Source organism: Siphateles boraxobius, unplaced genomic scaffold (genome assembly GCF_051911475.1).
Source record: "Siphateles boraxobius isolate OS27281-9 unplaced genomic scaffold, OSU_SipBor_1 5, whole genome shotgun sequence".
NCBI classification, from domain to species: domain Eukaryota; kingdom Metazoa; phylum Chordata; class Actinopteri; order Cypriniformes; family Leuciscidae; genus Siphateles; species Siphateles boraxobius.
Window position 1 is genome coordinate 6,419,137 of NW_027509141.1, and position 14,448 is coordinate 6,433,584.

Genomic DNA, 14,448 nt, shown 5'->3' on the forward strand with positions numbered 1-14,448 from the left:
AACGTTGCAAGATGCAAAATTATTCAAAACTAAATTAAATAAAAAATGTCTTTGTCTATACACTTACTAGCGTGTACTCTAGTAACTACTATGAATTACTGCCGATGTCAATCTTTGATTTTTAATGTGAGCCTTAAAGAGACAACGCGCACCTCTAATTCAAATGTTGTTTGGGTAAATCATTTTAAAGAAACAAAATATTTACAATTTATAAACAAGCAGACAAAAAAAAAAAAAACGTTGATCCCTCAAAGCAAACGAAATATCAATTTCGCATACAAAAAAACTAGAACAATTCAAATTAAATATTTAATAAGTGTGGCCTCAGTCATCACAAAGCACAACAAACCTTTTTTTGATTTAATTTTAAATACATTTTCCAGGGGGGAAAAATGACATTTCTTCACCAAATGGTGCAGCTCTAGTGTGTAGGCCACAGTATGGGCTGATGATTCATTTACCGTCATGCAAACCCTAGTGTACACATAACTGGAGTATACTTCAGAGGTGGAAAGAGTAATAAAATATTCTACTCAAGTAAAAGTACTACTACTTCAATGAAATTTTACTTAAGTACAAGTAAAAGTACCGGTCTAAAAATCTACTCAAGTAAAAGTAAAAAGTAGCTCATTTAAAATTGACTCAGAGTAAAAGTTACTGAGTTACTTTTTTAACAGCGGGGGTGGGGTGGGGGACCCTCCCGTGTAGGGTTGTAATGGTATAAGATTTTCACAGTATGGTAACGTCTCAGAAAATATCACGGTTTACAGTATTAATCAATTGTTAAATAAATAAACTGTATTATTAAATTATGGGTATTATTATTATTATCATCAGTTAAAATGACAGTTAAATTAATGAAAACAGGATTTTTTTTTGGTTGAACAAATGCTTTTATTATAACAAACTTGAAATAATTTGTTTGTTTATTAAAATTTCAATAAAACATGTCTAATCAATTAAATTTGATAATTAATAATGAATTAGATTAACAACTTATTTTTAACATTAATAATTTATTAAAATGTTTAAGAATAATATTGTCCTATGAAATGTATTTTATTCAGAAAATTAATGTTTCTTTTTATTAGGGGTGTAACGATATTCGAACCAAACCGAAGAACCGCGATACAGAATCCACGATTCGAATGGCGATACTCTCATGGCGTACCGAACACGCCCCGCCCTGCAAGCTACCCCGGCCCCGCCCAGCCCGGCTCATTGATTGGACCTGGAATCAGTGTTGCCAAGTCCGCTTATTATAAGCGACTTTGGGCTTGTTTTTCTGTAAAGTCGCTTACAAATATTGGTAGTCGCGGGTCGCGTTTTTTTTTGGGCTTGTTTGTAAAGTGTAGTTGCTTATTTGGGCTTGTTCTCAGCTCGTTGTCAAGCAGATATTTTCTATATGTTATTTAAACGTAGGAGTTTGTCTTGCCTGTTCCCTCTGTCTCTCCCCTTTCCCTATACACAGAGTTTTTTCCCCACCCACATCCTGCTTCTAATTGGCTCTGACCCAGATGGCAATAAGTACTAGCCAATCAGAGGCAGAGCAGGGCAATCGTTTTTTTTTCTGGTTAGGAAAACGTCAGTGAGTGACGTTTAAATGAAAATACGTGCGAGTCGCGACTGTCGCGACTGATGGTGACTGGACTGTAGGAGAGTTTTTATATATAAATTATATTTTAGATATTATAGATATAGATATTATGGTTTAATATTGTTTAACCCTTTAACTGTCACTCCCCCTTTTTTCGCATAGACATGAAAATCACTATTCAAACTTAAATGGTTGTAATTCAAGAATGCTTTCGAATATAGACCTATGGTTGGTCTTGTTTTAAAGAAGACATTTGCCAGATTAATGTTGAAATGAAGTATTATGAAGTTATGAAAGTGAAACAGAAAAAAAGTTATACAAGTTTGAGTTTATGAAAATGAACAATGTAAAAATATAATTATTTATATTTTATATAAAATATATATATTACAAAATATATTTTACTCTAAAACTGCCAGAAAATGTAAGCCAAAAATCTGAAGAAGTTGTGTTCCAAATTTTAGGTTGATATCTCAAAAAATGAGCTTTCAGTAAGATTTTATTTGGCCGCAGTACCAACATTTTTCACTAGATGGACAGCCAAGCTTCATTACAGAAGAAAAATAAACTACCGTGTGCACAGTTTTACAAAACTAGGCACAGTTTACCAATCTGTCCACATGGATGTAAATTGACAATCTGTACCCACAGTTTAAAACTATCTGTCACCACGGATTGTAACAGTAGCGGTAGCGCGGAGTAAACGCGAGTAAACGCGATCATCTCTTCCTCAGTTACAGAATAAACATGAATGGACACCTGAAGATATGTTGAAAAATACAGTATACTTACTGAAAGGCATCATAACTCGTGTAATCGCTCAATCAGTGTTTCATCAGCGCAAAGACGTCAATAAAACTGCATAGCTCGTCACTAGCATTATATTTACCTCAGCAGGCTAGTGATTAAGTGTCCACAACTTGTTGGTTCCTAGAGAAATGAACTCTTGCACTAAATAAATGCACAATATTATCCTATATATTATATTTTACTTAACCTATTAATTATATCTTGATTATTTAAAGTACGTTTAAAATATCTTTAATGAAAATGACAGCAACTGTATCAAATTATTATATTTCAATAACAAATTAGAGTAAAGTTAATGCAAAAACTGACAAAGACACAATTTTTTCATTAAACCACTGTTTAATTTTTTTTTTTAGCTTTCTAAACCGAACCGAACTGAGACATCAAAACCGTGGGAAAACGGAACCGTCAGTTTTGTGTATCGTTACACCCCTACTTTTTATGATTTAATCCAAATATATTATCAAAAACGGTGGTAGGCTAATCAAATGTAAATTTAAACTTGTGTCCTTTTATTTTTTGGGGAAGCGCTGCAAAAAAAAGATTTACTAAATTAAACCATGGACAAAAAAAATATTCCTATAAATAATGTTCAAATAAAATGTATTATTATTGTTATTATTATTATTATTTTGAGAAGTAGGCTACGTTCTACTGTATTCCTACAATAGTAATATATTTCTGTCATAATTTCTCCTAGTAAAACCGAACTTTTATTTTGACGGTTTGTGAAGACCTGTTAAAAGTGTATTTGACAATGGATTTTCTCAAATAAAATTATGAAAATGCTCATTAGGCGTTCTCTCAGAGCAGCTCTGGAAATGTTCATGTATTCATATCCTCAAATTGTTTGCGAGACGCTGAAAACACCATGAATGTCACGAGTACTTGAGTATGTAGTAGACAAACGCAGCTCAGCAGAACAAATAGGGTTAACTTATATATTTACTTGCAGTATTTTTGTGCTTAGCTTAATTATCCACAGACCATGTCGCGATTGGGTTTATTCCACAGTTCTACTTTCCATGTATTCATCCATCCATTATTTTGTATGTTTTGTGACATCTGCATTAAGTGAATTCCATTTTCATGACTGGATTCCGGGATTCCCTTTGCATCACGTAAATCGGGACATACCTTTATCTGCAGGAGGGATGGTGTCCTATATCCTCTTTTTGCAGCCACTTTGCGTCCACATTTTTTGCAAATTGGATATCTATCCTCGAGGACAACCACGCTTTTTTTATACTTTTCATACTGGCCATAATTCGCTTGGCGCTTAGCTTTCAGCTTCAGCTGGGCGTCACCTTTTTTGCGCGTTTGTTCTCCCGCCCTTCAATCAATTCAGTAGTTTCCGGAGTGTGTGATTTCCCCCCCCTTGTATTATTATTTTTTACTCAGTAACGGATATGATTTCAAATGTAGCGAAGTACAATACTTCAAAGAAAACGTACTTAAGTAAAAGTAAAAGTACAGATTTTAAAAACTACTTTAAAAAGTAGAAGTACACAAAAAAACTACTCAATTACGTAACGCGAGTAAATGTAATTCGTTACTTTCCACCTCTGGTATACTTAGGGGTTTGAACATTTTGCAGAACCCTTGGGTCCAAAGGGAGCAGTAGTAGTCAAGGATCACTAATGAAAGAATTGGGACATTTGAGGCGGAAGAATAGAAAATGCTGAATCTAGTCTAGTCCTTTGTAAAATGCAAAGACTGGGATTTGACGGAACTGTACAAAATGCAAATGTCTAAGCTTGTCTGCTTCCCCTTTTCCCTGCACTCTCTCTTCCTCTCTCACATGCCAGCTTTACCCTCAAGACATGTTGCCCTCCTGTTCCATGTGACACACTCGGTCACATGTTCTCTCGTTGCGGCTTATCTCTGCCGTAAATTGTGACCGGAATCGAGATGATTGCAGCGTAAAGCTTTTCCTCTAGCCCCGTTCTGCTGACATCGTGTATGATCCACATTGACAGACCCCGGCACTGACATGCCTTCATTCTTACAACTTTCCATCAGAGGATTCCTCGCAGGACCCCCAGGGTTTGATTCCATGAGCATGTGCAGATTGTATTCTCGTACGCGTGTCACTGCGTTTGCCTATCATGACCTGGATGATGTAGACCTGCCAATGTAGACCTAATACCCTGCTCCCCATCCTTTGCGACGCATCTGTGACCTGTTTAACCCTTGACCTGCAGTCACCCACCGTGAGCGACCATGAGAGAGTGTGAGATGGGTGTGAGCTGCATTTGAGCTGCAGTCTTTTGGGTTTACTGACACAGATCTACAACTGCCCTGCCCTCTGCTGGTGATATGAGAGTAGTGCACCCTTTATATTCTATATCAAACACACTTCAACCAGCTATCAAAGTCTTCAGGATCACTTGAAAAGTCACAGGCAGGTTGAGATGAAGTAGGTTGGAAACAAACAGTTGGTCACCAGGAGCAAGATTGAAGATCTGCTAACCTACAGCCAATTTTATTGAATGACCTTCCTTATGTGTTTTAAAGCCCTTTATTGTCCAATGTTGCTAGATAAAAGGCACAAAAATGGTCTAAAGGATGCTTTTTGTTGACATATTTGTCATAATTTGATCAATCGATCAAAAATGCTGTAAAACAGTAATATTGTTTTCTATTTTATATATATGTATTTAAATGTAATTTATTCCTGTCATCGAAGCTGAATTTTCAGCATCATTACTCCAGTCTTCAGTGTCACATGATCCTTCAGAAATCATTCTAATATGCTGATTTGATGCTCAAGAAACATTTATTATTATTATCGATGATGAAAACAGTTGTGCTGCTACATTTTTTGGGGGAAACTGATACATTTATTCAGTATTTTTTTATTGAACAAAGTTAAAAAGAACAGCGTCATCAATGTGTCATCGCTGAATAAAAGTATTAATTCCGTCAACAACAAAAAATATATATATATCTTACTGATGTCAGATGGCAGTGTTTATATATAGCCCATCAATAGTTCTGTCGCTGATTTTGACTCATCCCAGTGACTTTTGAATACGTTTACCAAAAAGGTTCTTTTAGTTTTTTTTCAATTTTGCTTTTTCTGCAGGTTATATTGTACATATGCCAGTGGGTGGTGACAAGCAAGTGCTTAAAATGAGTCACTGAGTCATTCACAAGTTTGAAATGTAAACCAGATTGAATCACATGCTGAATTGAACAGCTGAATGATAATTCGTTTTGTTCACCAATGAGATGTCCCAGTTGATTTATTCACAAACAAAATGCTTCAGTCGATAGGGTTTGTTCACAAGTGAAATTTCGAGTCTAATTTAGTAAAGGGAGAAGCTTTAGTGAAAGGAAAAGAAAGGATTCGTTCACTTAAAACGTTAGTTAAAAAACTGCTCATTTTTTCACAAACGACACACTACATCATATCTAAAAATTAGAGAACATCTGGCACACTAAGTCCCTTCTGTTTAATGTAAAGTACTGTTCAACCCGCTCAATATTTTTCTGTTAGATGCTGATACATTTTTTTTAATTTTTTTTATTCTTTGACAGATCCTGTTCGACCAGGCCCAAAGATCCGTAAAGCAACAGTTGCACAATTTTGTGAAGGAGTGAGTTCTTTCTTCTTTTTCCTGCCCTTGTTTCTGACTTCTATTCCATCTCCACTCTCCCTGTCCTCTGTGATGTGTGCGTCTTACCCTGTAATTTGTGTCCACGCAGGGATGTTCGAAGGTTTAAAGAGACAAAGAAGCAGTTCGATAAGGTTCGGGAGGATATGGAGATCGCCCAGGTGAAGAACGCACAGGCGCCTCGTAACAAACCGCATGAGGTGGAGGAGGCCACCAGCACCCTCGTCACGACCCGCAAGTGCTTCCGACACCTCGCCCTCGACTACGTGCTTCAGGTCTTTCACAAATCAATAACATTGGATTCAAAATCGAAATTGTAAATCCCCAAAATGATGAAAACAAGGAAATGTTAAAGGGATGGTTTACCTAAAAATGAAGGCATCATCATCATTTACTCAGCCTCATGTCATTCCAAACCTTTTGGAGAATGTTTAACCTTCTTTTGTCTATGTAATGAAATTCAATGGGGTCCAATGTTTTTTGGACCCCATTGACTTTCATTGTATGGACAAAAAAAAAAAAAACTTTAAAAGGTCCAGTCACAAACTCTGTGTTTAGGCCACACACATTTAGTTTTCCGTCTCCATAAAAGCTATGCCAGTGTCTGGACAGTCTTGGATGCTATTTTTTACTTGGAAATGGCCACCAGCCTCCAGTCCTTGTGGCAGCGGTCTGACGGATTGGACCTGACCGCTTCTTCCCATCTTTACTCGACCATCATTAGCTCTCATTTCATAACATAACGCGACCTACTTTGTACTCTCCAGGCTTTGTGTCCTGTGAAGGCTGTGATTTTTATGGTTTTTCCTCATTTTAGTTGCCATCCATGTTCTATTTTTAGTGAACTCGGTTGGTTGACAAAGATTGCTGTAATGGCTGTACTGTTTTGGTTAAGTGACCCAAGGCTGTTTTGGTAAAAAAAAAAAGGTAACACTTCATTTTACATTACGTGCCCTTTCTATGTACTTACTGTGTTCTTACCACAAAAGTAACGAGTAGTGTAAGGTAACTACATGGGTTAAGTTAAGGTTTAGGGGTAGGTTCAGGGTTAGTACCTAGTTTGTGTCATTACTACAATAAGTACATAGCATGTTCATGCGAAACAGGACTGTAGTGTAAAACAAAGTGCTACCAAAAAAAACTAGATTTTAATGTGTTTTTCATTTACTATAGAGCAGTGTTTCTCATTCCTGTACCTGGAGACACACCAACAGTGCACATTTTGGACGCCTCCCTGGTCTGACCCGTATATTTCAGGTCTTGGAGTCTCCACCAATGAGCTGAGAAGTTGAATCAGGGCGTTTGATCAGGATGATTCGAAAATGTGTAGTGTTGGGGTTAGTTTACATCAAAACGATGTAGTAAAAACAGAAAAGTTTAGATGACAACGTTGTTGAATAAACGGAAACGACTAAAAATGCTGTATTCTGCTGCCAGGCCAGTAGTTGGCGATGTCACTTTTTAAAGAAACACAATGCGCTTATAGACTGAACACGTACTGTAATACGCATGCGCATGATTTTCCAAAAAAACACCGTTACCCTTTTCACAAATTTGTGTTTTTGTGGTTTACACGGAGATGATAATCTTATCGTTTTCAAATTTTCACTTTGAATCCCATTTTCTCGGGTTTGCGTTTCAGACCCCCCCAAAACCCTGTTGTTGTTGTATAAATAAATGGCAAAAACTAATTCACATTTCATAGTTGAAAATGGTGTTGTGTAAATGGACCCTTGTTGTGGCTCCAGGAATAGGGTTGGGAAACACTGCTAGAGAAATGGTCAGCCACCATATTGTGTCATAAGAATTTTTTCTCTCATATCTGATACGTTTCTGTTTTATAAGGATGTTAAATATGTTTAAAGGGATAGTTCACCCAAAAATGTAAATTCTGTCAGTATTGACTCACCCTCATGTTGTTCCAACCCCGTAAGACCTTCGTTCATCTTCGCAACACAAATTAAGATATTTTTGATTAAATCTGAGAGCTGGATCACTCCTCCATAGGCTTCTAAGGGATTGAAGCTTGCCAGACCCTAAAAGTTATTAAAGATATTGTTAAAATAGTCCAAGTGACTACAGTGACTCAATCTTAAGTTTATCAAATGACGAGAATACTTTTTGTGCGCAAAAAATAAATAAATAACGATTTATTTCAACTATTCGTTTCCTTCTCTGTGGGCCTCTAGTCAGTTCACTAGTGTAACAACGTAGAGCTTCTGTTGTTGTACGTCACACGCATCACACACGACCAGCGTCGGCCAATAGTGAGCCTACGTGTGACGTACCTCTACGCTATCACACTACGCTAACTGACTCGAGGCCCACAGAGAAGGAAATGAATAGTTGAAATAAAGTCGTTATTTTTGGGGGGTTTCGCACAAGAAGTATTCTCGTCGCTTGATAAACTTAAGATTGAGCCACTGTAGTCACTTGGACGATATATTTAACGATATCTTTAATAATTTTAATAATTGATTCATTTTAATAATTTTCGGGGCCGGCAAATTTCAATCCCTGAAGAAGCCTATGGAGGAGTATAAAGGAGTGATCCAGCTCTCAGAATTCATCAAAAATATCTTAATTCGAGTTCCGAAGATGAACGAAGGTCTTACAGGGTTGGAACAACATGAGGGAGAGTAAATACTGACAGAATTTTCATTTTTGGGTGAACTATCCCTTTAATATGTCTACTACAGGACAAAAATTGGCTCTAGTGTTTCTAATGGCCATTGTGTGGAGCAGGATCATGTGTAATCACATAAAATGAATGAACAAGGCTAAAAATGTGCTGGTTATGGGTTACAAGTGCCAAGAATGGATTGTGTGCCAGTGCCCGTGCCCCCAAAAGTCTAAGGGTGCCTGTTCTTCACCAGGGTCCCATCGCCTCATGGGACAACAATCATGCCTTGCCAAAAATGGCTAGTTTGAACCAAAATGGCCTTAGTGGGCTGGCAACCAAAGGATTTAAGTTTGAATCCCAAGATCATTTGTATTTGCACCTGCTAATATGTGCTTTTCTTGATATCTTTCTCAGATCAATGTTCTTCAAGCCAAAAAGAAATTTGAGATTTTGGATTCGGTGAGTGGGTTAAAAAAAACACCACATTAAACCTGCATTCTCCTCCTCCATAGTTTGTGTCTTGACGGTTTTCTTTCGTCCACAGATGCTGTCGTTCATGCAGGCTCAGTACAGTCTGTTCCAGCAGGGCTTCAACCTCCTAGACGAGATCGACCCCTACATGAAGAAGCTGGCTGCCGAGGTGAGATAGATCTACACATCTCATTAACTCGCACTCATTATGGCTCCTGTGCACCTGCTGTCCCGGGACACCTGCGCCTAATGCTGGACATGTGCTGACGGGCCCCAGGCTCCACATTAACACAGGCCTAATGAGTGAAAATGAGGGATAATGTCTATCCTTGAGGGTGACTTACGGGCACAATGCATCTGTCTGAGACAGGCTCATGCCTGGTACACGTTGTACGATTTTGGGCTGTCCAAGACGAAAGATGACAATCATGGCGATTTAAATGGTGGACGGCCGTTGTCACAGTCTTGAGACCAAAGATAGCCTGCGATAGGTTTCTGAAAGTGTCAGGAATTTAGCATGATCATCTCCCAGTGTGTTTGCTGCTACAACCATCTACTGACTAGCCAATAAAATGCATCATGAGTGTATTGATCAACACGACATGGCTCTAAAACTTAAAACTACTTTCTTCAAGCTCCATTTGCAAAATTGGCATGCCAAGTTCACCTGTTTTCCCTCGCCATGACCGTGTCCATATTCTCCTCTTTCTCACTCCACTTTTTTCGGCGCGCATAAAAACCAACATTTGCCAAACTTGCTCTATTTGTTTGAAGTTTTATACTTCTATACTAACTTGCGTCATAGCCTACAATTCATTAGGTGTCATAATCGTACAGTCGTACATGCATGTCGTACCCAAGTTTATTATGTCCATGTCACACAGTGTGATTTGTAATGATCTCATAGGATTACTGAAATCTCACAGTCAGTAGCAACATTAAAGACAAGCTGAAATTAAAATTCACCCTATTAATTGAAATGTCTTACTGTGCATGATTCCTCAGTGCATGTTATTCTGAAGCAAGAAAGGTTTATTTTAATTATTTTATCAGACCTTAGTAACTTTCTCTGCATTTTTGGTGATGTAATCAAGGCCATTATAATATTATTTTTATATATATATATATATATATATATATATATATATATATATACACTATATATATTTAAATACATTGCCATGTTACATTATCAAGGCTAAATGTGTTACTAATGTAGTTTAATGTTGTCTTGAATAGTGAAAGACATAATATCAGCCCAAAAATGACACAGTTTAGTTAGTCTCTAAAGAACTGCACTCTGCAGTGGTATTCCCAAGTAAAGCAATTTATTAAAGTTTTTTTGGATTATTATTATTGTTATCATTATTGTTATTATTATTAATTAAAATGTAAAATAATAACAATAAATAATTTAAAAAAATAAAATTATAAATAATTTAAAAAATAAAATTATAAATAATCATAGTAATAAATGTATATAATAAGTTTTTTTGTTTTTTTTAAATCAGTCACTACTTTCTGTGTCAAAGAGCAATAACAATTCAAATACGTTCTGCACTACACTGTTCACATGATTAATTATGGTAAACATATATTATAAAACTAAAATAAAGCATATATATATATATATATATATATATATTCTATCGTAAAAGGAGTGTCATAGATATTAAAATAAATCCACTTTATAACCCGATGTCCGTTGTGTTTGTATTTCAGTTGGATCAGCTGGTCATAGATTCTGCTATGGAGAAGAGAGAGATGGAGCACAAGCACGCCACCATACAGCAAAGAGTGAGAACATCTGCTTTCTCTCCCGTGTCCTTCCTCATTTTCCATATCTTTCCATATCCTCCATATTTCTTGTCCGCCTGATACCTTCTCACTCTTTCTTTTAATTCTTTATTATGTCTCTTTCTCTAACTGCCTCTTTCCATAATGGGTGATATGACGTTATTTCAAGACATCAAACGAACAAAACAACTATTTCACAAACCCACATCCTATACAATCTTCCCACCTTAGATCCTCAGTTTAATTTGACTAGACAGATCTAGGTGACTTCTGAATTATTAATCCTAAAATAAAAAAAGTGCTAGAAAGTGTTTTTCTGCTGAGAATCAGGTGTCAGGTGAAGTTATTTCCTCTGAAGCAGTGACACACTTCCTGTCATAATATTGTCCTCTCACTCAAGCCCTTTGCTGTCATGTTCGTGCTTATCTGACAGTTTCGCATAAACGTCAGTGTGTCTGAGGAACTCGTCCGCTAGCGATAATTCAAGAAGAAAGACTACCTTCATGTGTTTGTGTGTGTGTTTGTGCTTCAGCTACATATGTTCACATCTGTTTGTTTGTAGTGCCTTTGTTCAAAGTGCTTCATCACCATATCAATAAAGGATGATGTGTCCTGCCTTGTCCAGATCTCTACTGGAATTTGACCCTGAAGACACACACACACTCGCTAACGTCCATCTGCTAGCACACTGCTAGCCAGCAGGGCATCGCTGCCAACAGACCCGAGCCAGAAACACTCTGACTTTTCCATGCGACCCTGAGTCTTTGTCTCAGCTTGTCTTTGTACGGATACCAGTATTGATAACAGATGAGCACATTTCTAGACAAAAGCAGATTTAGAATTGAATCTGAGTTGTTGTGTGTGTGTGTGTGTGTGTGTGTGTGTGTGTGTGTGTGTGTGTGTGTGTGTGTGTGTGTGTGTGTGTGTGTGTGTGTGTGTGTGTGTGTGTGTGTGTGTGTGTGTGTGTGTGTGTGTGTGAGTGAAGGCAGAAAACTATTCTAAAATAGATCTAAACACCTCACAGTGATAGAGAGATCATCAATCATAATGTTGTGACAGCGCAAGGGCCTATTTGCATTGATCATTGGGATCTGGACGTGGCAGTTGGCCTCCGTTAATGATCTAATGTCCATTACCAAGATAATGGATGTGGTTTATTTATAACTGTTCTAACTAACAATAATGTTATTTAGCACAGTTGTCTATGAATGCATGCATGCAGCGAATTGGAAAAATTATCAAATCTGAACAATAAGAGACTAATTTTCTCTCTCTTTCTCTTTTGTTGTGCCACCCACTTCCAGACTTTGATACAGGTGAGTCCATTTTTCCTAATTGACAGGATGAATTCTCACCCTGGCATAGACAGGCGAATGAATGGTGGCAATGCTAATTTTGCTCTTGGTTTGGAAAATAACCAATGGTCAGTAAATTGAGGAAATCTACCAGCCACTAATATACCGTGCCTACCATGAAACTGTATTTTGGATTATTTTATAAAAAATATACTTTGTTTAGGAATTATATAGCTGTTTTTAACAAACAGATCTAGTCATTGTCACTCAATTGAAAGATAATCTTTAAAAACACTAGTAATTTAATAACACGGCTAAATGGAATCTTAATCCAAATTTAAAATACTTTTTTTTTTCTCCATATATTATGTTTTGACGCCTTAATTCACTTAACTAATTTTAGTTTTTAGTGTTATATTTGCATTTTAGACAAATATTTTAGGTTTATTTAAACAAAATAGAATAAAGTTTGTCATTTTTTGGTTCTCTCTAGTTGCTAAATAAGTTATCACTGATAATTAAAAAAACGTTAAATTTAATCTAAAAAACAGTTTTTTTTTACTTTTTTCAATACTGAATATTATAATCTTGAGACATTAATAATTTAATAAAACTATTAAATGTAATCTTGTACTCAATGATGTACTAAAAATTAAAAGTTTTTCCTTTTTTGTTGTTCTTGTACAGACGAGGAAATGTCAAAATGATCACCCGTTCACACGGATCCGCAAAAACTATTAAAAACACTGCATTCTGCAGCCAGACCAATAGATGGCGATGTCACTTTGTAAAGAAACACTACGCGCACAAATTATCATTTTCTTTTTCTTCTTCTTTTTTTTGTAGTTTACATGGAGACGATAATGGTATAGTTTTTTAAAAACTTGTACTTTTTTTTTGAAAGTTTGCATTTCAGGCCCCCAAAACGACATTGTCATGTAAACGGTCACTTAATTGAATTTTAAAATGAATATTCTTTATTCCATACGGTATATTATGCTGTGACTTGATCTAAATTCACTTGTAGCATTAAAATGATTGATTTTAGTTATATTTTAAAATATTTTTGACAAAAATACTATACATTTTATGTTAATGAAATAGAATTTTTTTTAATATCTAATTTATCGGTTGTTGCTAATAAAGATACGAGCCTACTGCTTAGTTCGGAAATTAATTTTGTGTTGAAGTAACATGTTATATTGTTACATTTTTGCATTTTGTTGCTGCTTTTATTCATTTTATTACTGTACATTTAGATTGTAAATTTTCCCAGATATCAAACCCCATGACCTTGCTAGCGTCAGGCTCTACCGGCTACAACAGGCACACATGAAGTTTTCCTTCTCGGGTTTCAGTTGTTTCTCAACGAATGTGTTTTTTTGAGGTGGCTCAGTCAGCCTTAGGGATGAATTGATTCATAATCTATAAATAATTGCTTTATGGCGGTCACATGCCCTGTTTGGTGTGAGTATGAGCAGGAGGGGGAGATGGTGACATCACAGAATTGCATGGACAGTAGCCTAAAACATTTGTGCCATTCAGGTTTTTTCGTTCCTTCCAGTTACAATAAAACACTTGAAAAGAACTTTTCCTTGGAAAAAACATTTTCAGAGCAGCAGGTGTCTATTTGATATATGTTTCAGATGTTTCTACAGCAACAGTGTAAATTACATATAGTTTTTAGAGAGTAGCCTAAGTATTGTCAAAAATAAGTCTTTTGACATAAAGCTGGCACCAGATGTTGATTTCCATGTGTTTTGAGGCTGTCAGAGCCACGTGAGGTCGAATCTTCCTTCTCACCCGCAAGCTTTTGCGTCACTGGGACACTTGGGAATTTCATCTCAGCAGAGCTCTGAGGAGCTTATGAACTCTAATGAAATCCAAAAATGATTTTCCTCTTCTTTTGTATGTGGAACCAAGGCTCTTCAACTTATATTCATGTTTACACCACTTAAAATCTTAGTAAATTTTATTAAAAGCAGAAGATAATAATGAAACAAGTCTGCAAAAATGTAAATATCACAAAATTGTTATCTCTCTCTCTCTCTCCCTCTCTCTCTCTCTCTCTCTCTCTCTCTCTCTCATTTATTCTCGCCCTCTTACAGTCTAGACTCATATTCCGAATGAATCAATACACAACACGTTCAGTCTTCATGTGTTTGCTGTTCTCACGAGAGCTGCGTTGTTGATTCCAGATATGTGCTGTTAAGGATAGAAACTAGGAAAAAGTAT

At 36.4% G+C, this 14,448-nt stretch overlaps 3 protein-coding genes across 4 annotated transcripts in view; 1 reads left to right on the forward strand and 2 right to left on the reverse strand.

Annotated features, from left to right (window-relative positions):
* The window catches only part of LOC143711279 (uncharacterized), a 549,769-nt gene that overhangs the window by 150,938 nt on the left and 384,383 nt on the right, over positions 1-14,448 (reverse strand). The gene's annotated exons all lie outside the window — the stretch shown is intronic.
* LOC143712048 (uncharacterized) overlaps positions 1-14,448 on the reverse strand; it is a 383,255-nt gene that overhangs the window by 150,292 nt on the left and 218,515 nt on the right. The gene's annotated exons all lie outside the window — the stretch shown is intronic.
* acap3b (ArfGAP with coiled-coil, ankyrin repeat and PH domains 3b) overlaps positions 1-14,448 on the forward strand; it is a 106,887-nt gene that overhangs the window by 62,717 nt on the left and 29,722 nt on the right. For both annotated transcript variants that reach the window (XM_077202605.1, XM_077202606.1), the window contains exons 5-9: positions 5,951-6,009; positions 6,119-6,302; positions 9,065-9,109; positions 9,195-9,290; positions 10,844-10,918. In XM_077202605.1, the coding sequence (XP_077058720.1) occupies positions 5,951-6,009; positions 6,119-6,302; positions 9,065-9,109; positions 9,195-9,290; positions 10,844-10,918 (459 nt within the window). The remainder of the gene's footprint in view (positions 1-5,950; positions 6,010-6,118; positions 6,303-9,064; positions 9,110-9,194; positions 9,291-10,843; positions 10,919-14,448) is intronic.